At 40.5% G+C, this 26226-nt stretch overlaps 1 protein-coding gene across 1 annotated transcript in view; it reads right to left on the bottom strand.

The window, feature by feature from the left end:
• The window catches only part of USH2A (usherin), a 788115-nt gene that overhangs the window by 71575 nt on the left and 690314 nt on the right, over positions 1-26226 (bottom strand). Inside the window, exons 61-63 of the mRNA XM_029229459.1 lie at positions 11526-11753; positions 5612-7128; positions 1936-2257 (exon numbers count right to left, since the gene is read on the bottom strand). Coding sequence (XP_029085292.1) covers positions 1936-2257; positions 5612-7128; positions 11526-11753 — 2067 coding nt within the window. The remainder of the gene's footprint in view (positions 1-1935; positions 2258-5611; positions 7129-11525; positions 11754-26226) is intronic.

Genomic DNA, 26226 nt, shown 5'->3' on the forward strand with positions numbered 1-26226 from the left:
AAAACAAAAAGAGAGAAAGAAACCCCAACAACTTCTTTTAAAGAGATTTTTAGATTTGGAACTGCAAACAAGGGATTATGGGTTTATATCTATGTATTTCTCCAAACCATTCAAGAATCAATTTATATTTTCTTTCTTTTTTTTTTTTTTTTTTCGGTACGCGGGCCTCTCACTGTTGTGGCCTCTCCCGTTGCGGAGCACAGGCTCCGGACACGCAGGCTCAGCGGCCATGGCTCATGGGCCCAGCCGCTCCGCGGCATGTGGGATCTTCGCAGACCGGGGCACGAACCTGTGTCCCCTGCATCGGCAGGCGGACTCTCAACCACTGCGCCACCAGGGAAGCCCTCAATTTATATTTTCAATTCTAACTAACTTCATTGGGAAATTTGTCCTGTACGTTACTGGCCTAAAACATATTCCTTTCACGTCTAAACTGTTACCTCTAATCACTGCCCTCATTGATTTGCTCGCCATATTCCTGGTGACTTCGTGACCTTATTATTTCTGGTTATGGTAAGCTGTTCAAGGTTCCGTTTCCTCTTCTAGAAAATTGCACTTGGTCTTGTGCCTGGCACTTGGTGCTTGCATCATTCAGGAAGTTTCCTTTGAAACTGCAAGCAAGAGACTTAGGCAACAGGGAATCTATTGGGGGTACAGTCAGCCCTCCTTCTCCATGACTTCTGTATCCGTGGATTCAACCAACTGTGGATCCAAAATATTTGAAAAAAGGATTCCAGAAAGTTCCAAAAAGCAAAACTTGAATTTGCTGCATGCCTGCAACTACTGACATAGCGTTTACATTGTATTTACAGCTATTTACGTGGCACTTACATTGTATTAGGTATTATAAATAATCTAGAGATGAATTAAAGTATAGGGGAGGATGTGCGTAGGTTATATGCAAATACTATACCATTCTATACAAGATACTTGAGCATCTGAGGAGTTTGGTGTCTGCAGGGGTCCTGGAAACAACCCCCCTTGGATACCGAGGGACAACTATATATGTAATTAAAAGAACAGTTGAAGAACCAGGCTTGGAAATGGTGAGGATAAGAAAAGCTTTTGGATTTGATGTTAGAGATATTTTATCAGGACTTAGCTCCACCTTTTAAAATTCTGAGTCACTCTGCTGGAGATCAGGCCCCAGGCAAGTCTGAGGGGCAGAGCAGCGCTTGGGTGCCCAACACTTGGCTAGGTGACAGCCTGACACATTGATTGACACTCCCACCAAGGCTGAGCACGGGGTGGAGGAATCATCCCCCCACAGGAACTGGAGCTGCTTGTTACAAGAAAACTGCAAATGCACCCAGACGGCAAAACAAAACAAACCTAATGGAAGTCTTCTATTGATTTCAAAATACCTTCAGAATAGTATTCTTAATTCCTGACTTTTTAGGGATATGCGAAGTCCTCTTTTTTAGGCTGTCCTCCTACAAAACTTAATTCATCTCCATGCACAGGTTAGTTGTTTTCCTCTAGACTTTTCTCAGCAGTCTATGTCTTTCTTGAGCACAGGGGCTGGAGATGCTTGCCCATTCGATTTTATTTTCTCTCGGTACAATTCCTGAGTTATTTTCAAAGTGATCTTTTCACAAGGAGTATTTCCAGCCAAGGCAACACTGACAGAGAGAAGCTTAATGGTAGAAACCACTTCATTAATAAGAAATGCAAATACTTCACCAGAAATCTGCATAGGAATAACAAGCCTATATCACACGGATCAAGAACTAAGAAAATGAAGAAGGCAAATGAATGTGGCCTTTCCTCCCTCATTTACTGCTTAAATGTTTTTTTAAAGAATATTATTAAACTACATAAGTCCCATGTTTCTTTAAGTGGCTTTTTAGATTGCAAGCAATTTTTTTCCAGACAGGCGCTGATGTGTACCCACACCCATCTCAGTGTGAGTTATTGGTAACACACATTTCTTACCTGGTATTCATACTCTGTGAAAGGCAGTAGTTCCATGTCCATAAAAGAGCTTGAGCTTCCATTATAGGTTAGCACTGGGTTTGATTTTCCAGGCTCAGTTGCTATTTGTCTTCTGTACAATTCATAATATAAAACTTGTCCATTTGGCTGGAGTGGTCCTGTCCACAGAAGGGAAACCATGGGCTGGAATCCCCCTGGAGCCATCTGGACCTCTAGATGTGGAGGCGGTTGCATCCGAGGTGCAACCTCAGGGGTCTGTATGGATGTCCAGTCACCTGATGCACATCCCAGCCTGGTGCAGGCTTGAATTCGAACTTCATACCTTCAGGACACAAGGCAGAAATAACCCATTATTGGCAGAATCGATTTTTGTGGGAAGAATCTTTAAAAGGCCAAGTGTTTTCTGAAAAAAAGACAGACACATATATATCTATTCTTACCTACAACGAACCCTTTTCAAGGACAACAAAGCCATGTTTCCACGGAAATTTTAGAACATTTTCAAGCCTCCTGGCTTTCCAAACTAAAGGAAGATGCTCACCTGTCTGGAAAGGGCGGGCACGATTCTTCCCTAAACAGGAATGTATAGAATGAATACACTTTCAAGATGCTCTCCAGTAGGAAAATTCTGGTACGCTGTAGAGTTCCTTAACACAGCGAGGGAGAATACAGATCTTGGGAGTTTGAACGAGTTTTCAGCAGCCCTGAGCTCCTCTCTCTGCAGCTGGAGCTAAATGATTCCCCAGGAACGTTTCCAGGTCAGGAAGGAAGGTCATGGAGTCAAGGTCTCTGTGCTAATAAATCCCCTCACCTGATACCTGACATCTTAAAATAGGCTCCCTTACACCACATGGGGAACTTCTGGGGCCAAAGTTAACCCAGCTACACACCAGATTATCAATCATGGAGACACCTTATCACCATCCAGTTAAACTCAACCAATCAATTATGTTTTGCTTCATAGCGGGTCTCCTGCCACTGGGAAAGGTCTATTTACATAACAGGGACTTTTCCCTTCCAACAAAAGGGGCTTTTGTTAGTCTTAAGTGCCTATGACTGCAAATAAGTGCTTTCCCCCTCTTTTCCATGCCTCTAATTTTTATGATATTATGACACCCCTAATTTCCCCTCAAGCCCCAGCCACCTCCCTTTCTCCCTTTATTTCTTTTGCTTCCAGGCTTTTCCGTCTTCTACTTTCTGCTTTCTCTCTTCCAGATAATCACCGCCTTGTGCTCACTTCCTCGCTTTCTTTCTGTTCCCCTTGCCCTCTTCTTAATTACACTTCTCTCTCCCTTTGGGGAGTCTCCCAGTTCCCTTTTCTGCTTCCCCTTCCCTCCCTCTCCTCTCACGCCCATTTTCACCGTGATGGGCTGCCAGTTAATTGGTGAACAGATCCACAGCTGTGAATGGCAGATCTGCCTTCTAAGCGATTCTGAGAACTGAGTTTTGATTTTCCACGTCTGGATTATTTGTTTTCTGGATTATCTCTGGTGGTTTTAAAATTCTGGGTCAGATTCCTCCTGCTTCTTAGGGTATTCTCAGGATCCTTCTTCCTACTGACCATCTGGGGGGTACCCCAAGGAGGACACACTAGTTTGCAGTACTCAGTAAACATTAAGCTGCTGGAAAGACCCCAAACGACATGAAGCCCAACTCCATATAGACGTCATATTCTGGTTTTATTTTTATTTATTTATTTTTTTTGCGGTATGCAGGCCTCTCACTGCTGTGGCCTCTCCCGTTGCGGAGCACAGGCTCCGGATGCGCAGGCCCAGCGGCCATGGCTCACCGGCCCAACCGCTCCGCGGCATGTGGGATCCTCCCGGACCGGGGCTCGAACCCGCGTCCCTTGCATCGGCAGGCGGACTCTCAACCACTGCACCACCAGGGAAGCCCTGGTTTTATTTTTGTGTGTGTGATTTGATGTTTTTATTGTTTATACTCTATATAAAGTTATTATAAAATATTGGCTATATTCCCTGTGCTGTACATTACGTCCACATACCTTATTTATTTTACACCCAGTAGTTTGTATGTCTTAACCTCCCTCACCTATCTTGCCCTTCCCTCCTCGTCTCCTCACTGGTAACACTAGTTTATTCTCTGTATCTGTCGGTTTCCCTTTTGTTATATCCATCCATTAGTTTTATTTTTCAAATTCCACATATAAGTGAATACATACAGTATTTGTCTTTCTCTGTCTGACTTATTTCACTAAGCATTATACCCTCCAGGTCTACTCATATTGTTGCAAATGACAAAAATTTCATTCTTATTTACGGCTGAGTACTATTCCGTTGATATTCTAAGTCATTAATGTCACTTACACCTTCGATGAGAGTGGACGGTGAAGGGGCATCTCTCATTGCCTTAAATCCCATGGCTAAGTTTCTCAGAAAAATCAGACTTTCTTTTTTCAGCCTGGGAAAAATGCCCCTCTCACATCCAGAGACTTTTTTTTTCCCCTAGAAATCTTTTTGAATAAGAGTTTCGGAGGGGAGCAAGCTGATATGATCTTTAAAACGTGCAAGTATCAGTCAGGTAAAGAGGAAGCCGGGATGAAATGTACAGCTCTGCAGCTAACATGGGCCTTTTTTATGCCCTGCATCAGAGTAAGATAAAAGCCAACTCACAGAGCATGTGGATTAGCTATGGAAGATACTTGCAGAAGTTTTAATCACTGTTTAATATTTAATGCAACCTTAAATAATTGTCACTAGGAGGTGCATAAGACTGCGAATGTTTCATTTCAACAGCACTATATATCAGAGATAATTATAGGAGAGATCTAATCTACACATCAGTACATTACAATAATAGATGAATTTTATCAATGGTGGTTGGTAATCAACACCCAGCCTTTAATTCTTTTAAAGTGGTTCTGTTCATTTTACTAAATTTTAAGAATAAAATGTCCTTTGTTACTCTTCTCTCCGGGGATGTATGTTAGTTAAAATGTGATGGGGAAAAAAGCCAAGCAATTCTTTAACGTATGGGAAGAGGGCTGGTGGTCAGATTCCTTTGTGTGGAAAGCAACACACACCCTTGCTCATCAGAGAGCTCAGAGGGGACCACTAAGAAAACAGGAGCTGGCAGAGTGGCACCGTCCCAAGAAACCACGAGATCAGAGCTGACTGAAGGGCTGGGGAAATAGTCAGAGGAGCCTCACTATTCCTGGAAGACGTGCTGGATTCAATAAGGAGGGCTGGCCCCAGAGCAAATTTCGGATCAGTCCAACTCTGGCTGGCAATAGCTCTCAATGATGGCCCCTTTTTTCATTCTTTAAAATAATACTCCTTTGCCTCACAGTCTAGTTCAGATAACCGCATTGGGGTTCTCAGAACTGACCAGGGGCTGGCATGTTTCCAGGAGGGACCAGACTCAGGGAAGTGGCCCTACCTCTCCACTACTTGGTTCCAGACATTGCGATGAAGTGCAAACATTTCTAAAAAAACTGCCTCTCAAAATGTCACCTGCAGGAATTTTGCTCTCCAGAAGTAATCAAGCAGGTTTGGGCTGGATAAGGACGTAGTTAGTCTACTTGGATGGTTAAATGGATGGGGCTTGGGCATGTCACACATCTTGCTGTTAGAGTCTCCACTGGGACTGACCAAGGGCTCACGCAATAGAAAGGGGCAGTGGCTTGTTCTCAGGAAACCCAGGGTCAGTTACCTACCTGTGAAATGGCTTCAGCTGGTTTACTATGAATGACCGTGTACCAAAAGAATTATGAGTTGTGTTTACGTGTACGATTTTTGTTTCTCTTTCAAACAGCTCACGGATGAAGAGGGTGTAGTTGACGATATGACCGTTTGTCCTTACTGGAGGGTCCCAGCTCACTAAGATGTCCTGAGGGCCCTGGGCCAGCAATTTTGGAGGCTCCATCCCTGAAGGCGCTGAGGGGCTGGTTCGATCTTTGACAAGTGGACTCAAAACACCCCCTTGGCTGTTGTTGGCCATCACTGTGTAGCCATACTCCACACCCGGGGCGAGAGTAAAATCATGATAGCGAGTTTCCAGGCCGGTATAGACAATGGTTCCGTCCCTCCTAAGTTCATAGCTTCTGATCTGGCCATTTGGGGTTCCTGGCGGTTTCCAGGTGATTTCTATGGATCCTGAGCCCGTGACTTGGAGTTTTGGAGGGTCCATGTTTTGTGGCGGGGCCTCCATCGTCCAGGCAGACTCTACCACACTAGCTGTGCAACCTCCATTGGTGCAGGCCACTAGGGAGAGATTATACTGCGTGGAAGGCTGCAGGTGGGAAACCAAGAGGGACAGGTTCTGCCCAGCAAGGTACTCCTTACCATCCAATCTGAGTAAATACTGAGTGATCTCTCCATTTTGAATTGATGGCGGTGACCAAGATGCATTTATTTGAGTGGCACTGATGGTCCAAAGAGCTGGAGGGCTGACCCCTGCAGGGGCAGCCTCAAGGGTTGTGATGCTGGTAGGTGTGCTGATGGAACAGCCCTCAGTGGTGCAGGCTGTGACTGCATACCTGTACGTGGAAAAAGGAAGCAGCGCTTCATCAGTATAATTGAAAGTCTCAGCATCGAAGCTGAAAGGATAGAGCACCCCGTTCCTTTGAAGCCTATAGGACTGGATAATGCCATTAGGCTGTGCTGGTGGGATCCAGGAAATCATCAGTTTGGGGGGATTCACAGATACCTGGGCTATCTCAGGTGGAGAGAGGCCTTCTGGAAGTGCTTGCCTGGTCCTTACCACACTCCAAGAGCTGCAGGTATGGCCTGCTGAATTCCAAGTGTGGATTTTATATTCACACTGCATCCATGGCTGCAGACCTGTGTCATTATACATAAATGTATTCCTTTCAGTATTATATTCTGTGAAAACAATTTTCTCATCGTCCTGGATTGTCTGATTCCCCCAAGCTTTTCCCTCGAAGCATCTGCGAATCACTTCATAGCGAATTATCTTTCCGTTTGGGTTAACGGGCTCTGACCAGCTCAGCTCGACGCGGGTGGACCCCACAGACTGGATGGTGGGAGCCAGCTGAGACTGGGGTGCGGCTTCTTCTGTCCACAGAGGCTGGGGTGCCGAGTGTGCACAGCCCGCTCTGGTGCAGGCCTCCAGCGTCAGCGTGTAGAGCGTGAAGGGGTCCAGGCGTCGGAAGAGAAATTGACGATTCAGGCCAGCGTACTCCAAGACACCATCACTGAAGACATTGTACGTCTGCAGGAAGATGGGGAACAAAGCATATGATTTCTTGGTGTCACTATTTCGTCCCTTTTAACCCCTTCTGCCCCCTATTCCTCACCTTGATGATCCTAAGCCAGAAGAAGCATTCTGATATGAATTTTGGGAATGTGATCTTTGCTTTTTCTTTTTTTAAGGTTGGATATCATGTAAGCATATATCTAAAAGCTAAGAGTTACTGAAATTAATTCGTTGACTTAAAGAGCGCTCACGGGGTTTCCTCCCATTTTTATCTTTTAGAAGTGGGGAATAGTATTCAAATTCCCTATTTTATAAAAATTAAGTGCTTTTAATTTCACCCTGAGTAGGCTAAATTGGGCCTATCCACATTGTCTATTGCCACAGCATTTACTGGGAAATGGAATTATAATGCTTAATCATTTGTACCAGGGTGCCAGGGCGGAAAATGTGTGAGTGTCTGGTGTGGGCACACATGCATGTACATAGGTACATATACATGTTATACACATATGCAAAAACATAGGTACAAACTGATGACCAGAAAATGGAAAACCCACCCTGTTTCCTCTTACCAGTTATAGAAGAATAGATGGTTTCTTTGGAGCAAAGTATTGTTTTGTTCCAGGGAAAACCATCTGAATGCTCATGATACAAATGTAGAGCAAGTTTCCAACCCATATTATTCATTGTTCTTTGGGGAAGATGAGAGGTAACTTAACTTGAATGTAGATGTTTTTGAATGATGGTTCCCCATCTTTTCATGCTTCAGTGTACCTGAGAGACAGGAGACCTTCCTGTACATGGTCGTGACCCTGTGATTATGTCTCTTAAGATGAGATGGACAAATACCAGAGTCCCTTGAGAGGCAAACCTTCCCACAGGTTGTTCCTGGATTGTTGATATACTTTAATGTTATTTAAGATTAAATAGCCTAGATTTGGAAATCTATTTATGTTGGACTACTGTATTTTGGTGTGATTTTCTTGTTGGGGGTCTCAGGGCAAGATCATACCCCTGAGGGAAGGGGAATAGAGTATTTTCTGAAGACGGCTTAGATTCCACAATCAATTTGAAAGTCTCTCTGACTCTCTGTCCCCTCCCCCATATTCACCTGGCAAATCTCTAACTAGTGTTAAATTCAGCTCTCCCTCTGGACCTTAGCTTCTAACTGGGTTTGGAGAAAAACTCTCAAATATATTGACCGGTCTCACTTTAAATTTCTTACCATAACTTTTAAACAGATGATCGCCAACTATAAAGCCGTATGTTTGCTCTCTCATTTTCCGAAGTAAGAAATATCCTCTCCTTTCCCCACTAACAGCCAATACCCCCTTCTCTCCCTCACAGGTGGTTGTTGACATAACCACATATTTGACTGAGGAAAGTAGAGGCAGTCAGACAGGAATGTTCTCATGTTATAGATTATCACTGCCATAGGCATGTGAATCTAGACGTACCCTATTTGCCTCTGTTCCTTTTCCTATGGATGAAGTACCTCTGCCCCCCACTGAAGTCCACCTGAGCTCTGGATCCTGTCCTCTCCTCCTTCCTACAGATTTCACTCTTGCAATTATTCTCATCATCTCTTGCTTCACTGATTTATCTCCCTCGACTGGGTTATTTCCATTAACATTTAAATGTACTCTAGGATCTTTCACTGATTTTTGAATAAAACTTCTTGACACCATAGTCCCCTGGCTCCTGCCCCATTTCTCTGTTCTTTTCTTTCCATCTATACTTCTTTGGAGAGTTGCTATCCTATTCCCTCAAACCATCCCGACCAGGTTTCCCATTTCAACATTTGATTTTCTTGTGAAGATCACAGTGACCTGCTGGTTTCCAAATACAGGGTCACATCTCTGCCCTCATGTTACTGGATCTCTCAACACCATTGGCACATTTTCTGTTCCCTTCTGGGACATCCCTCTCATCTACTATTCCTTCTACCTCATGTGTCTTGACAGCTCCTCTCCATACTCTTGACCTCTAAACTTTTGTATTCCCCAGGGCTTGACCCCAGGCTCTCTTCATCTCGAGTTAGATTCTCTCCATAGGTGATGTCCTCCAGGCCCATGGGTTTGAATACTACTCCTCCAGGCCCCTGGGTTTGAATACTATTTGAATGAGTAGTATTCAAATACATATATCTTCATGAAGAACTCTCTCGAGTGTTCTAGACCTGTACTTCCAACTACCTACTCATCCCCTCAAACCTGTACATCTTCCAGCCTTCCCTTGCCAGTCAACGACTCAAGGCCAAAGTCCAGATGTCATTCTGAAGTACTACTTTTCCTTCATGTATCACATTCAGTTCATTAACAGATCTTGTCATCTCTACCTCTGGATACATCCCCAATCCACGCACATTTCTCGACCTTCTCAACTCCCACTCTAATTCAAGCCACAGTCAATTCTACCCTGACTTCTTTCACAGATTCCAAACTCCACTGGTCTCCTTATAGCCCATTTCCTACATAGGAGCCAGAGTGATTTGGAAAAACATAAATCTGATTGTGCTATCCCTTTGCCTAAACCCTTCCGTAGTTCTTCATCACACTCAGAATAAATCCCAAGCTCCTGATCACAGCCCACAAGGTTGAGCACACAATCCACCGTTCACCAATCCCTTGAGTCTCATCTAGTATCATCTTCCCTCCCCAACCCTCCCAAACTTCAACCACACTGGCTTTCTTCCCTTGATGTGAAGAAACCAAGTTCATCCCTGGCTTCAGGCCTTGCATTTGCTGTTCACTTTGTCTGAACATTTTGCTCTCGTATCTTCACATGACTGACTCTGTCTTGTCATTCAGGGCTCAGCTCAAATGTCAACTCAATTCAAATGATCACCCATGCTAAAACAGCCCGAGCAGGCATAATTACATTATTCTGTTTAACTTTCTTTATAGCATTCACCACTCTCTGAAATTCTCTGGTTTGTGTACTAGCTTTTTGTTTGCGTCTCTGTAGCCCCACTGTTCATGTATTCTCACACACACACAAGGTCTATGACAGCAGGGACCTTGCCTGTCTTGTTCACTCCTGAATAATTGCCTGGAACTTAGTAGAAGCCTCAATAAATATTTGGTGAACCACAAACGCACGTAAAAGGAGTAGATATTTCTATTGTCAATCATTCCAGGAAGAGGCAGACACTGGGATGGGAAATAAACACTCACAAGGAGGGGTGCTTTGATGGGTGTGAAAGAGATACTCTTTTCTCTGATGGGCTGAGGCTTGGATTTTAAGGCCATGGTTCCTAAGGCTCAGGCCTCCTGTCCTAGAGTAGGCAAAGTCCGGCTCAGTCACATGTCAGGGGCTGGTAGAAAGCAGCTTGCTTCTGCTACTTGTAGCATACCTGGAGGTGGGCAGAGAGGTGGCCACCGTACCAGGCAGTGAGGCAGCCTACAGGGAGGCCCATGAGGATGGGCCTGGGTCTGTGAGCTCTAGTTACAGATCTAAGTCACTGCTGTAGGTAATTTCCTGCCAGCATCCCACTATGGGGTTTTCAGGGAAGGTTTATCAAAAGTCACAGCTTAGTCTTAGATGTTCTATTCGGAATTAGTGGGGGAGTCTTTGCCACCTTGAGAGGGAGTGGTAAAGGAGAGGCAGAGTGTCTCCAGCATCTGCAGGGGGTGGCAGTCCCAGCCTGCACGAGGTGATTGATGAGGACCTGAGTGGTGGTCCAGGGCCAGAGGAGACTAGAGGCAGAGGCAGTAATAGATGGACAGCTGAGTTGCCAGCAGCCTTGGAGAAGAACATCAGAAGGGTGACGATGCTGCCTCTTATGTGGGTGATGGTTCAAAGCATCAAAATGTGGATGATAATGGAAACCTTATTTGGGCGCTCACAGACTGGTGAAGCTGGGGTTAGATGTGACATTAATAAGACTGCTTCTCATGGCTACATAGGGCCATCGTGGACTTAGCAGACATGTGGGGCTTCCTGTTTCCTGCTGAGTGAGCTCTGCTCAAAGTGCAAATTAGGCAAAGCTTAAGCAAAGAGCTGGGAAGGACAATTCGGGAGGCACTAGGAACATGGTCATTTAGGGTTCCGTTTTGGTGTGACTACCTGGCTTCAAATCCCAATTCGGTTGTCGCAATGTTGTTTAGCCTCAGACAGTGATTTAGCCTTTATGCGCCCAGTGAGGTTTAGTGGTACCTACAGAGTAGGGCTGATGTGCGGATTAAATGAGATAATCCATAGAGAGCACTTAGATAGCGTTGGGTTCATAGGAAGCTTAACACGTGTGAGCTAGTTTTCTCTGATCTATGATTAAGCGCCTGGAGGAACTATCAGGAAGAATTAACCAGACTGTGAAGGGAGTTTTCCCACAGTGACCTGATGGCATGTCAGGGCTCATCTATTTATCTGTAGAATACCAAACATGATCGCATATTCAGGGTAGACATTACCTTAATCACACCATTGGTTCTCACAGGCTCTGACCACTGCAGTAGCAATGCCCGGCCGTTCTCCTTCTGCTCCACTGTAAAGTAGCTCAATCCACTGGGGGAAGATTCTAGGGTTCGAACTAGAGTCCAGGGGCTTGAAACTTCTCCCGCCTGGTTTGTGGCCACAACACTAATGTGATATGTCGTGAAGGGTTCTAAGCCGAACAGGTGGGCTTGATGGCTTGTCCCCTGGAAGAAAATGAACAGTTTAGTTTCCTTTTGGAAACTGCTGCCAATTGCTGGAAGGTCATTCTTTGGCCAAGACGCCTCACCAATGGCAGCACAAATATCACAACAGAGATTTGAATTATTAAGAAAACAATATGGTTTTTTCTTGTTCTTCACATGCTAAATATATTACCTAATGTTGTGTGATTTCAGACACACACACACACACACACACAGCTTGGATCAGATAGGATCCTTGCCTTTTCAGAGCTTGCGACCCAAGGGATGCAATATATTACAAAAGCAATTAAAAAAATCTATGATGTCTCAGGTCAGTGTAGCATGATTTCATGATGGAAATCGGTACCAAGTTGAGTGGCAGAGAATGGAATAATCTTAAGGATTTGGAAATTGAACCTGAGCAACGCTAATTCTCTCTCATTAAACCCCGACACTATTTTTTACGTAAGACTCTCCCCATCTCCCCCCCCCTCATTCTCTTGGTGTGTATTTACATTTTACAAAGACAATAAAACAAACACAAGGAAACAACAATAAACCAACTGAACTATAGATGCACAAGCACCCTGAGGGCAGTCTACTATTAATATCAATGTGAAAATATTCTCATTTGTTAAAAACACCCTAACTAAAACTCTGAAATTTACCAAAAGTAATTGTTAGCTAGGCTTTGAGTATTTGGTCTTTGTTAATTTAAAAGAAAAATAAATGATAGCACAATAGTTTTTTTCCTGCTTGGACAGCAGCACTAACCATATTTTGCATAATTAAACTGGACCTAAGAATCCTAATGTTTTGAAAGAGCCCAGGGTGCTCTTTCTACATCTGGGCTGGATGGAAATGTCTGTTTACAGATAGGAATTATGTCTGCAAGTGGACCAGTAATGTGTGTATAGGTAAACACACACACACACAGACACTTCCTGTTGTGTACCATATCCATTGGACGTGAATAATCACAAAGAAGTTTTTACTGGTTTAATAGGATATATACACTTAATGGTATGTGAGGTCAGCTTTGGTTTATTTGACACTTAAATGTGACAGATCGTCTTCAATTGTCCTTTTCTTGGTGGGCACAGGAAGAGGAAGATGAGATGAAGAAGAGAAAGTTATTTCTGAGAGCAGTACCCGAAAGCACCAGACAAAGTTATGTGTATGGAAATTCTTTTTAATTTGAGGGAATCCAAATCTCATTTTGAATAAAATCTAAAACCAGTTGGCAAAATCCAACTGAACCACTTTCCGAAAAAACTGGTTAGACAAAGCCAAAACACACCGTAGAAATAATTTTTGACACCATTTCCCCACAGTCTTGGTTATAAGTTTTATAAGTTTCTATTAGTTACTGTTTCTTATTATGTGTTAAACACAAGCAGAGGAAATATAATTTCCTTTACTTATCAAAAACTTGTGAAGTCAATTTTCCTGTTTCAGTAAGGTCCTATTATGATATTACAGGCTGAACTCTTGAAATCTTTTAATATTTAAACATTTGCTAAGCGACCAGGCTCTGAAAAAAATTTTACAGAAATACTAATTTCTCTTTTTTAAAATATTAAAAGTTAGATCATAAATATTTAAAACTTATTTCTCCAACAACATTGGATTGGTCTTTTAGATAAATATAGCACAGAAATAGAATGACCATAGTGAATATTAAAGCTGAATATGCTACAAGTCCCGATTACAAACATTCTTTTCTGATAAATGATTCCTTTTCTGTGGAAATAGGGCAAACATGGGCAAGATTAATAATGCAAAAAAGAACAATTCTTTGTTCAGAATATTCAGTAATAGATGCTAAAAAAGCATCAGCTCCAAAGCAAATTGTAATCACCTCTAACAGATTATATATAAAAAAAGGTAGGCTGCTGGGGGACATTTAGAGATAGCTTTTGTCATAAGAAACACGAAAAGCATGTGGGCTATAAAGCAAAAACATATGTATATTGTCCGTAGCAGCACCTGCTCAATTACAGTTTATTTCAGAGCTGAGAATTCCATTCAGCCCCTAGATGGCAATACCATCAAGCGCTTTCGGTGCCATGAGTGCTCAATGATTAACTGACATTCAGTCATCCAACACACTCCAGGCAACCATTTAAAAAATAACAAAACTGATTTCATTATAGATTCTTTTAATGAACATTTATAGCCAGATCCTTGAAAGCAGAAGTACTGAAAATGTTCTGGCTTCAAAACCTCCACCAACTAATGTGGAAATATGCCCTGCAGGTCTCAAGTTGAAGTTCACGCCTGCCTGACACAGAAATGTTTACATGTAGACTCCTACAAAAGGTGATTGCAACAGTTGTTTTGCTTAATTTGGTCTATATATCTTCTTAAAATATAGAAATAATCACATATCATAAATGTACAGGAAATGTGAAGGAGAATTTTTATATCATAAATTTATAGAGACAAGTTCCCATATTATGTCAACTTGTTATTTCTGCAAAACTACAACACACACACGCATGCTTTAAATAAACCTCAGCGATAGCCGTACTTTTTGTCAATATTTAGTTAAGTCCATATAAAAAGTAAAGAAAACTTCAAAATGGCAAGACAATCTCTAACCGATTTATTCTTTGACATTTTAGGAAATCCTTTATATTATTCTTCCCTGAATGGATATCTAACCCGAGAGTTCACTATTTTAGAATCCAACTGTAAAATCTGGGCACAGTTCACTCTATGGATTAGGTTGAGTCTTGTTTGTTTACTCAGTTACTTGTGATTTTCCTTAAATTCAGAATATTTGCTTGAGCCCTGTTGACCTTACGTGATTTGGATTCCATTCCTTCTTTTGGGGACAGAGCATTCTGTCCCACTGACTGGGAAAGTCCTCATTAAAAACTTCCTTCTTTTCGCTCCGCTGCTGCCCCTTTTCTTCCTTCCCTCTGGAGATTATCTTAATTCAATAAGATTTCTTTTCATTGTCATTGTTTTGTTTGTTATTTCCCTTTTCTGTCCTACTGATTCTTTTGAGATATATATATATATATATATATTTGTTATCCCTGACCTTTGGGCTACCTAACTTATACCTTCTTCCCTTTTGTCTTTGTCCTGTCCATGTCTACAGCCACATAATATTGCTAATTTTTTTAAATTCTAAAAGTATATTAACCACTTCTGTTAGGCAGCCGAAGAAAAGGATGACTCAACAAAGGAAAACGGGAATAATTCATTCTCTGCAATCTAATATATACAGATCAGTGAGTCCTTTAATGAGACATAAAGACAAGACTCTCTGGAACACTCCGCCAGTTGAGGTTCTGCTGGCAATGTGAACTACACTTTAACCTCTCAACTCTGCTCCTGTGGGCACATGAAACTACTTGGAGTCTTTGGCAGTCAGACAATTTTACACCATCTCCTCTGATTATTTTTGATTACTTGAAGTGCCCCAAAGGTGGCCATGGGGTCAATAGGTTTATGTAGGTTGAAAATGATCAAAAATTACCATTGATCTGTAGCTGTCAATAAAAGGCTGCATGGGGAGACTCCCTGCACAAATGTTTAAACTGCATAAAGCAACCTAACTTAGTCATCTTTGAGTCCATTGATCTGATGATCCAGAAGTTTCCAGAGCCTTCCCTCTGGTCTTTAAGGTGCATTTTCACTGAACCCATTTACCTTGGCCCTAAGGACTCTTTTTACCCTGCTCCTGGTAATGAACTAAAACAGTGATGTCTCGGCACTGCTGTGTTCATCAACAGAGTCTTATGTGTGCTTATTGCATTTGGAAGGGGTTAATCTTCCTGGTCACCATCAACTTCATTTCCAGCCAATGGGGTTTCTTCTGGCTTCACCCCTTATCTTGGGCTCCGTATTTAAAAATGGGTGACTATTGGCTTATAAATCCTAACCTGGTTGTAGGATTCCTTTGCCTCCTTAATTCTCACGAATGCCAAGACCCAGAGAATACCTCATATTGAAAGTTTGCTTATTTTGCACAGAGAACTTCAGGGAAATCTAGATTTAAATATCTTAACTTTTGTTTTCTTCAGTTGAACCACTTGGATGCTGCGTCTCCGTTTTATCGTAAGTTACAGTTTATCTTGTCATAATGATAAAATAAAGGACTGGTTATTGACAAGCTTCTGGTTTAGTTACCACTGAAACACGAGAAATAAGAAAAGTTCCCATTTAGCATCACCTGAAATTCATGGCTTTGAGCCGAGTACATCCAGTCAATTGAATGACTTTTATATATTTTAGTGCCTAAAAAATCAACACAAAATATTTTTCTAGATTTCTGAAAGCCAGATGATTTGAGGCATTGTCAATCTATATTCCTTCCCATTCATAAAGTTAATTTTTGAGTTCTCCAAAAGTTCATCAACATATTTCTATCTAGTACTTATTTTGTAAAAATCCAATCAGTCTTAATACAGAAATGCTCTCTTTGTTACCCATCTCCAAATATCAACCTTAAGTGCTTATCCATGGTTATCTAAGCATGGACTTCCAAGCCTGCAAAATGTTAACACAGTCAGAAAATTTCCACTGATTTCACATGTATACTGACTTTAGGGGTCAGTATAAAATGCCATCTCTGTCTACAGAGCTCCTGGCTGGTGGGACAAAGAAGACATTTTTTGATGACACACACATACACGTAGAGTTGCTCCAGAATGAAAGATCGACTGACAGCACAAGAAAGGTAGAAGAAAACACCCTTTGGGTTTATGATCTATTGTCATGTGTGTGAACAGTGTGTCTATGTTAGGTGGCGTTGCTAAGTGGCAAGACAGAACTGCCAAAACGGTCAGGGGAAACATTTAGTATTGTTGGCCAGCAGCTCCATTCAATTCTTTAAACCCTTTTGAGCATCTGATACGTACAAGGTTCAGTAAAGTTGGTGTGGGGATACGAGATGGAGAGCACAGGCTTTTTTTTGCGGTACGCAGGTCTCTCACTGTTGTGGCCCCTCCCGCTGCAGAGCACAGGCTCCAGACGCGCAGGCTCAGCGGCCACGGCTCACGGGCCCAGCCGCTCCGTGGCATGTGGGATGCTCCCGGACCGGGGCACGAACCCGCGTCCCCTGCATCGGCAGGCAGACTCCCAACCACTGCGCCACCAGGGAAGCCCGAGCACAGGCTTTTGACGCTTAGGAGCTTTTAATCTAATAGAGCAGATCAACAATATATACAGATGCACACAATTCAGAGTGTAGTAGATGCTATACTGAGCGCCAGGTAAATCAGGGAAATACTGAAGAGATAGATACTTCTAATTGGGAAAGAAGGTGAGGGACTGGGGAAAGCTTCGCTGGCATCTGATGTAGGACAGGAAAGATGTAGAGTTTGAGTAGATGAAAACGTGTGAGGGATTGGAAGAAAGAACAGAAGGAAAAAATGCAGGATACATTTGGAAAAGAGCTAAGAGTTGAACGTAGCTGAAGGGTTGTGGATATAGGGCAATAGTGGGGATTAAGGAAGGGAAGAGACTGGTGGTAAAATTGGACAGGGCTGTGAATGTCACCCTAAAGGTTCTGGACTACATTTGTTAGGAAACAATGAACAACAGAACTCTACCATGCAATTTGAAGGAATAATGGAAGAACGTTTAAATTTTGCCTGTCATGGTATAGGTCATGGTTAGTGACTGATAAAATAATAAATCTGTTAAGTTGAATTCATTCATTCATTTAATTATTATTCAGCCAATAAAGTATAGACTGTCATATGTAAAAGGTAATAGGAGAGTATTTTCTTAGGAATAAGATTTTGCAGCAACATGGAGGGACCTAGAGATTATTATACTAAGTGAAGTACACCAGACAGAGAAAGACAAATATACGGTATCACTTATATGTGGAATCTTAAAAAAAAAAAAAAGATATAAATGAACTTAAAACATAAATAAACTCGCAGACAGAGGAAACAAACTTATAGTTACCAAAGGGGAAAGGGAGGCAGGGAAGGATAAATTAGGAGTTTGGGATTAGCAGATACAAATTACTAAATATAAAATAGATGAACAACAAGGGTAAATTAGGAGTTTGGGATTAAAATATACACAGTACTGTATGTAAAATAGATAACCAGCAAGGACCTACTGTATAACACAGGGAAATCTACTCAATATTTTAAAATAACCTATAAGGGAAAAGAATCTGAAAAGAACACATACATATATATATAAGAATACATGTATATATATCTGAATCACTTTGCTGCATATCTTAAACTAACACAACATTATAAATCAACTATACTTCAATTAAAAAAAAGAGAAAAAATAGATATGCTATACATTGTAAATTTACAATAGGAACATTGTAAATAATGTTAACATAAAAATGCCCATGGGGCTTCCCTGGTGGCGCAGTGGTTGAGAGTCCGCCTGCCGATGCAGGGGACACGGATTCGTGCCCCGGTCTGGGAAGATCCCACATGCCGCAGAACGGCTGGGCCCGTGAGCCATGGCCGCTGAGCCTGCGCGTCCGGAGCCTGTGCTCCGCAACGGGAGAGGCCACAACAGTGAGAAGCACGCGTACCGCAAAAAAAAAAAAAAAAAAAAATGCCCATGGTCACAGATATTATACATGAGTGACTACGGCAGTTGTACAAAGAGGTGGAAGCCATTATTCCTCAACTGTATATAATTAGGCCAAATGTGTGCCTGTTCAGCTCATAATCTTCAGAGACAAAATTTCTTCTCCTATAAATTGAAACATGATAACATTTAAAAAAAGGAATAAGATTTAAAAAAATTTTATTGAATATTTGATCCATTTCAAAATTTGAAATTATTCTTTGCACAGTGTTTGTCTTTCGATTGAACTCAAGGTGGGGATTATAACAGCTGGACTGAATTGAAGACAATTATACTGTCCTCTGCCCTGAATCACATGTACCTGGTTTCTGGTTTTTGCTGGTAGTGGGGACATGTTTGTGTGGAACCATCCATACCCTTATACTTTATACACATCAAACAGCTAGAAGGCAGCTGGAAAAGTTTAGGGATACTGTTGATGAAACAAAACAGAATGAAGCTAATTCAAAAGTTCAAACAAGTGTGAAAGCATTCTTAGCTCTGGGTTCTAACTAATGTCAGAGGGCTCAATTGGAAAGATTTCAAGAAAGTATAAATGCATATCCTCCCGTTAAGTAATTGTGATATGTATTGTTACATAACTGATTGGTCGGGGGTCATCTGTTGTAACAATTGTAAATTTCAAATTTAAAATATTCAGCTTAGAGTTTTCATGTGTTAGTGCTGTGTGTACTTTTGTGTCTTCCACAAATATCTACATTCAGAGAAGAAGAATGACATGTGAAAAAGGGGGTATTTTCTTCTCTCATTGAAGTACATCATTCATTTTGTAATGGGGGGTCAGTGCAACAAGAAGATTCAACTCACAGAAGTTTTCTTTATAGATAAACGGGCTCTATCAATTTAATCTATCAATATAAAACAAAAGCTAGGGCTCTTGCAAATGAACGATGAAGCCTCAGTTACCATAAAAACATGGGGGAGAAAAAAGAAAGGTTTTGAAATGGCTCATTTTTCAAAGGAGAAGAGGAAAAAAAATTAAATTTGTGATAATTAAATTTTAAAGTGGCAAATCAGTCACACTAAATATTAAAAAGCAGTCCTTCTGATCTATCAAAATTAAAAATGTGGATACTCTGTGACCCAGCAATTCCACTCTGGCAATCTATTTTATGGCAATACTAGTAAAACTGTAATAAACTGCATTGAACAGAATTTCATTAATTCCAGCCAGTCTTATGTTTATTCAGTCCTTGATTAAACACATATTTATTGAAGGTTTCCTGTGTACTAGGCACCCTCCTAAGCTCTGAGGACACAGCAGAAAGCACGGGAGACAAGGACATACCCTCCTGAGTCTTACATTGTAAGGAGTGAAAAAGTAAGGAGTCCTACATTTATACAAGAAAATGGAGAGAGAAGGAGTGAGTGGGTGAGAGAGAGAGACAGAGACAGAGAATAAGAAGCTGTGACAAATTATGAAGGAAATAATTAGAGTGATGAACTAGTGTTTTTTAGGTGGTAGGGAAGACTGAGTCTTGGTTTAAGAAAGGTGGGTGAAGATCCTTGAGGAAGTTCCATGTAGGCAAGACTACAGAAGAAACCATGTGAAAAACCAGGGGGGAACTTTTTTTTTTTTTTTGCGGTACGCGGGCCTCTCACTGTTGTGGCCTCTCCCATTGCGGAGGAGCACAGGCTCCGGACGCGCAGGCTCAGCGGCCATGGCTCACGGGCCCAGCTGCTCCGCGGCATGTGGGATCTTCCCGGACCGGGGCACGAACCTGCGCCCCCTGCATCGGCAGGAGGACTCTCAACCACTGCGCCACCAGGGAAGCCCCAGGGGGAACTTTTAGGCAGAAGGATGAGGTTGAGATTTTTGCTGGCAGAGAGAAGTTAGTGTGAGTGAGGCCTGTGAGGGAGGATGACTCGAGGTACAGTCAAAGTGATGGGCAGGTGCCAGATGGTGGATAGCTTTTTAGGCCAAGATAAGAGTTAGAGTCTGATGCTAATTTCAATGGAAAATTATTGAAGGCCTTTAAGCAAGGGAGTGACACAATTTGATTTAGGTTTTAAAGAGATCATTCTTCCTTCAAAAACTAAAAATAGAGTTACCATATGATCCAGCAATCCCACTCCTGCACATATATCTGGAGAAAACTCTAATTCAAAAAGGTACGTGCACCCCAGTGTTCATAGCAGCACTATTTACAATAGCCAAGACACAGAAACAACCTAAATGTCCATGGATAGATGAATGGATAAAGAAGATGTGGTATATATATATATATATATATATATATACACAATGGAATATTACTCAGCCATAAAAAAGAATGAAATAATGACATCTGCAGCAACATGGATGGACCTAGAGATTATCATATTAAGTGAAGTAAGTCAGACAAAGACAAATATTATATGATATCACATATGTGGAATCTAAAAAATGGTACAACTAAACTTATTTACAAAACAGAAACAGACTCACAGACATAGAAAACAAACTTATGGTTACCAAAGGGTAAAGGTAGTGAGGAGGGATAAATTAGGAGTTTGGGATTAAAATATACACACTACTATATATAAAATTGATAATCAGCAAGGACGTACTGTATAGCATGGGGAACTATATTCAATATCTTGTAATAACCTACAGTGGAAAAGAATCTGAAAAAGCACATATATATATCTATATATCTGAATCACTCTGCTGTACACCTGAAACTAACACAACATTGTAAATCAAGTGTACTTCAATAAAACTAAATAAATTAAAGAAGATCATTATGGCTGTTGTGTGAAAAATATATGTAGGGGGTTGTATTGGTCTACTCAGGCTGCCATAACAAAAATACCAGACTGGCTTAAAAACAGAAATTTATATTCTTGCAGTCTGGAGGCTAGAACACCCAGATCACGGTGCCATCAGGGTTTCTGGTGAGGGCTCTCTTCCTGGTTGTAGACTGCTGCCTTCTTGCTGTGTCCTCACATGGCTTTGCTCTCTGTGCACATGGAGAGAGGGAGAGATCTCTTGTGTCTCTTCCTCTTCTTATAAGGACACCAGTCCTATCAGATTAGGGCCCCACTCTTACAACCTCATTTAACCTTAATTACTTCCCTACAGTCCTATTTCTAAATAAAGTCACATTGGGGGTTAGGGGATCAACATATGAATTTTGGGGGAACACAATTCAGTAGATAATGGGGGTCAAGAGGGGGTGGCTTTTGCAGAAGTCCGGGGAGGGCTGATAGTGGCTTGGAGTGGTGTGATAATGACAGAGATGAAACTAACTGAGCGGACTTATACTTTGGAAGTAGAGCCAGCAGAAATCCAATGGAGTGGGAGGAAGGGACAACCAGATGTATAGAAGTAGAAACAGAATAGTAACATAAGTCTTCTGAGAAGTGTGGCTGTGAAGGAGATCAGGGAAATAGGATGGTAGCTGGAGGGGCCTATGGGATCACATTTAAAAAACAAGGGAGATGCTAGAGCATGTGTGTATACTGTTGGGAGTTCTCCAATAACGAGAGAGAGACTGATGATGTAGGAGAGGTATACTATTTTTTAGAAATCAGGACTTCCTTTTCACTTTGCATGTGGAAACTAGGTTAGCTAAAATTCTGTGTGCGGCAAAGTGATACAGGTATGCTTGGGTATCAGCCAATTAACTTGGAGTTGGCTGTAGCCTCCACAGCAAAACAATGTATATACGAAGAGCTACCATCATTGACCGTCAAGCTCTTTTCAGAGATAAAATTTGGAAGAGTAAAGTTTCATCAGAAATGAACAAGGCCTTTATCTATTAGGAACAAGGTAATTAAAAAATTTTTTTAGAGTTTTCATTAAATCGTTACTTTTGATAAACTGTGACTTCCATGTGAAGAGGATACAATGACAAGTTCCCTGCCCAATGGTAACAAAAGTTATCAGTTTACCATTTTCTTGTGTATCCTTCCTAAGACAGGATCATTATTTTTGATCAAAGTTTTTGCTTTTACTGTGTCAGACCTGGTGTAAAAAGGACTTTACATGCATAATCTCATTTCATCTTCACAACAAAGCTCTGAGGGTGGTAACATTACAGATAGGAAACTGAGGCTTAGATAAGTAACTTGCCCAGAGTCACAGTTCTAGTAAGTGGCAGGGTTATGCTTTTACTCCTGTACTATATTGAGTTCAAATGTTCTTGTCAACTGCATCAGTGGTCCTAATGTTTTGATCTCAGGACCCCTACTTCTTAAAAATAATAGAGGATTCCCAAAAGCTTTTGTTTCTGTGATTTATATCTACCAATATTTGCTATATAAAAAATTTAAATTGAGAAAGTATTAAAGGAAAAGAACACAGAAGCACATATTCTGTTAGCCAGCAGAGAAAAAGCATCTTCACACATAATGTAGCCTCTGGAAAACTCCACTGTACACCTGTGAGGGGATGAGAGTGAAAAAGACACATAACGTCTTCATATTATTATGAAAATATTTTTGACCTGGCAGATCCCTGAAAACGTTTCTGGGACTCTAAGGGGTTCACGAACTATACTGTACCACTTAACCGCATCATACTTGGCTTTAACTGACAGTTCCAATTAAAGATTAATCAAAGATTTGTTTGAACTTTTATGCAGTGAAGGAAGGAGTCTTATATTTCCAACTTTTGATAGACACACTCATAGTACTTGTGATTAAATATCATGTATACATAAGTCCTATTAGTAAAACTTTTAATTAAGGGTAAAGAGTCAAAAAATTATAACTGGATTCTACTCCAACAGCCTAATTTTGTAGTTGAAACTAAAATCCAAATGGCCTAAATTACCTGTACAAGATCCTACAATCCATCAACACTAGATTTGCAATTGAACTTGAGATTCCCAACTCATATGTACACACTCCTTTCAATTAAAATTATTTGTTTGAAACAAGTTGTCCCAAATTTCTTCGTCAAAAGCATTGCTCCGTGTGAGAGAGAATGGGTTTGAATTTATTCATAGATCTACTTCCTTTATTAATGGATCTTCTACTGTATTATATCTGTCTGTTCACTTGTTTGTCTTCCCACTGCAAAGTGAACGAAACGTTTTGCGTCAGGACTGTTTCTTAACCTTGCTTTACTCTGGTTTCTTCATATGTAAAAAAGGAATAGTAATAGTACCTATCTTTTTCAGTTTGTAAGTTTTAGTGAGTTAACTTGTAGAATAGTTTCTGTTATGCAGTAGGAATTTAATAAGTGCTAGATTTTATTATTATCCTAAGCATCTAAGAGATGCTTCTATGCATAAGATATTCAATAAATATTCTGGAAGCTATGCATAAATAAAAGGTTGAGTCTAAAGCACTGAATAACTCACAAGGTATTTTTAGTGCATAGTACCCTGGCTTATATGGAGAATATATGGAGAATGATTTTGAAAAATGGCGTAGCATCTTATGAATGTAAGTAGATCTTTTAAGTTAAATTCATAAACACTACCTTTGTAAATGTTTGCTGTGAAGACCTAGTAGGTACTGGATACATATGCATTGACTAATTGAGTAAATTCTTCCTTGTTATTGACGTCAGCTATTTGGTCTTTAGAAATGTATTTACATATGTGTGTATATACATATATGTGTATATATATATATAAACTGGATCATATAATAATGAGCATGATTTTTCGCTTTTACCTATAGGGCATGGAATATGATACCGTTTTTGTGTTCTTACATACCCTGACTTTGGGGGCTGAGCTGAAAAAGACAATGCCTTTCTCCAATGTAGAATAAATAGTACTATTAGGTAGTATGGGACATTTACAAAGGGAGGTTGGTGCTAATAAACTCAAAATGATGTTTTTCAGAGGGTCTTGGGTATTAGGATGGCAGATACTCATTTAGTCCTCATGGGCCAGGTTATCCTTGGAAATAGGAAAATGTGAACCAGCTTATGATAGTAAATGTGAAAGTGTACATAAAGTGGGCAATTCGAGAAAAATAGGAGAACTTAAATAAATGTACTCAAATATATTAATCAGTCTTAAAATAAAAATAAATAAAGCCCTAAATCAGCCCCTTACTTCAAAAAGGCCCAGGTCCAGAGAGTTTTACCAGTGAAGTTTTTGTTATTGCTTTTAACTAAATCTGCAAGTAACAGATAATTGATATTGTGTATAGACAAAGGGTTCCAGAAAAGAGGTAAACTGGGCCACATACCAAACTCATGACATGTCATCAAGAAAATATCAAAATCGGACAAGAACATAACAAGAAAAATGTGTTTCTGTTGACCAAAATCACTTGAGATGAGGTGAAAAAGTCATAATATTAGCAAATAGAGTCCAACAATATATTTAAAAGAGATATCATGACTGTATAGGATTTAGCCCTTAGAAAAGTTGATTTCCATATGATCATCTTAATAGAATTAACAAAATTCAACACCCGCTCACGATAAAACCTCTTAGCCAGGTGAAAATGGAAGAAATTATCCTTAGTCTGATCAAAAACATTTACTAAAATCATACAGTAAATTATACTGGGCTGGCCAAAAAGTTCGTTCGAGTTTTCCCATAACGGCTTACGAAAAAACCCAAACGAAATTTTTGGCCAACGCATATTTAATATAAAAGCCTTAGAAACCTTCCCATTAATATAACAGTCAGGTAAGCCAGAATTCCCTCTATTCATTATTGTACTGATAATCTAGGCAATGCCACACCAAAAAAAAAAACCCAATTCTCTGACATAAATCATACCAAGGTTTTCTCAGGCCAGCTTCCCAAGGCAATAGAAATAAAAGCAAAAGTAAACAAACAGGACCTAATCAAACTTATAATCTTTTGCACAGCAAAGGAAACCATAACCAAAATGAAAAGACAACCCACAGAATGGGAGAAAATATTTGCAAACGATATGACCAGTAAGGGCTTAATTTCCAAAATATATAAACAGCTCATACAACTCAATAACAACAAAAAAAAACCAACCCAATAGAAAAATGGGCAGAATAACTAGACAAACATTTCTCCAAAGAAGGCATACAGATGGCCAACAGGCACATGAAAGAATGGTCATCAGAGAAGTGCTAATTATTAGAGAACTGCAAATTATTAGAGAAGTGCAAATCAAAATGACAATGAGGTAACACCTCACACCGGTCAGAATAACCATCACTAAAAGATCTACAAATAACAAATGCTGGAGAGGGTGTGGAGAAAAGGGAATCCTCCTACACTGTTGATGGGAATATAAATTGGTGTAACCACTATGGAAAACAGTATGGAGGTTCCTTAAAAAATGAGTTGCCATATGCTCTAGCAATCCCACTCCTGGGCATTTATCTGGAGAATACTATAATTCGAAAAGATAATGTACCCCAGTGTTCATAGCAGCACTGTTTACAATAGCCAAGACATGGAAGCAACCTAAGTATCCACTGACAGATAAATTGATAAAGAAGATGTGGTATATATACACAATGGAATATTACTGAGCCATAAAAAAGAATGAAATAATGTCATTGCAGCAACATGGATAGACCTAGAGATTATCATACTAAGTGAAGTAAGTCAGAAAGAGAAACACAAATGTCATATAATATCACTTATATGTGGAATCTAAAATACAACACAAATGAACTTACCTACAAAATAGAAATAGACTCACAGACATAGAGAACAGACTTGTGGTTGACAAGGGTGAGGGGGTGGGGGATGGATGGACTGGGAGTTTGGGATTAGCAGGTGCAAACTATTATATATAGAAAGGATAAACAACAACGTCCTACTGTATAGCACAGGGAACTATATTTAATATCCTGTGATAAACCAATGGAAAAGAATATGAAAAAGAATGTATATATATATATATATATATGTATAACTGAATCACTTTGCTGTACAGTAGAAATTAACACAACATTGTGAATCAACTGTACTTCAGTAAAATAAATTTGTCATGGAATATACCTCATTTCTTT

The sequence above is a fragment of the Monodon monoceros genome, unplaced genomic scaffold, assembly GCF_005190385.1.
Source record: "Monodon monoceros isolate NGI ecotype Baffin Bay Population unplaced genomic scaffold, NGI_Narwhal_1 Super_Scaffold_18, whole genome shotgun sequence".
Taxonomy (NCBI): domain Eukaryota; kingdom Metazoa; phylum Chordata; class Mammalia; order Artiodactyla; family Monodontidae; genus Monodon; species Monodon monoceros.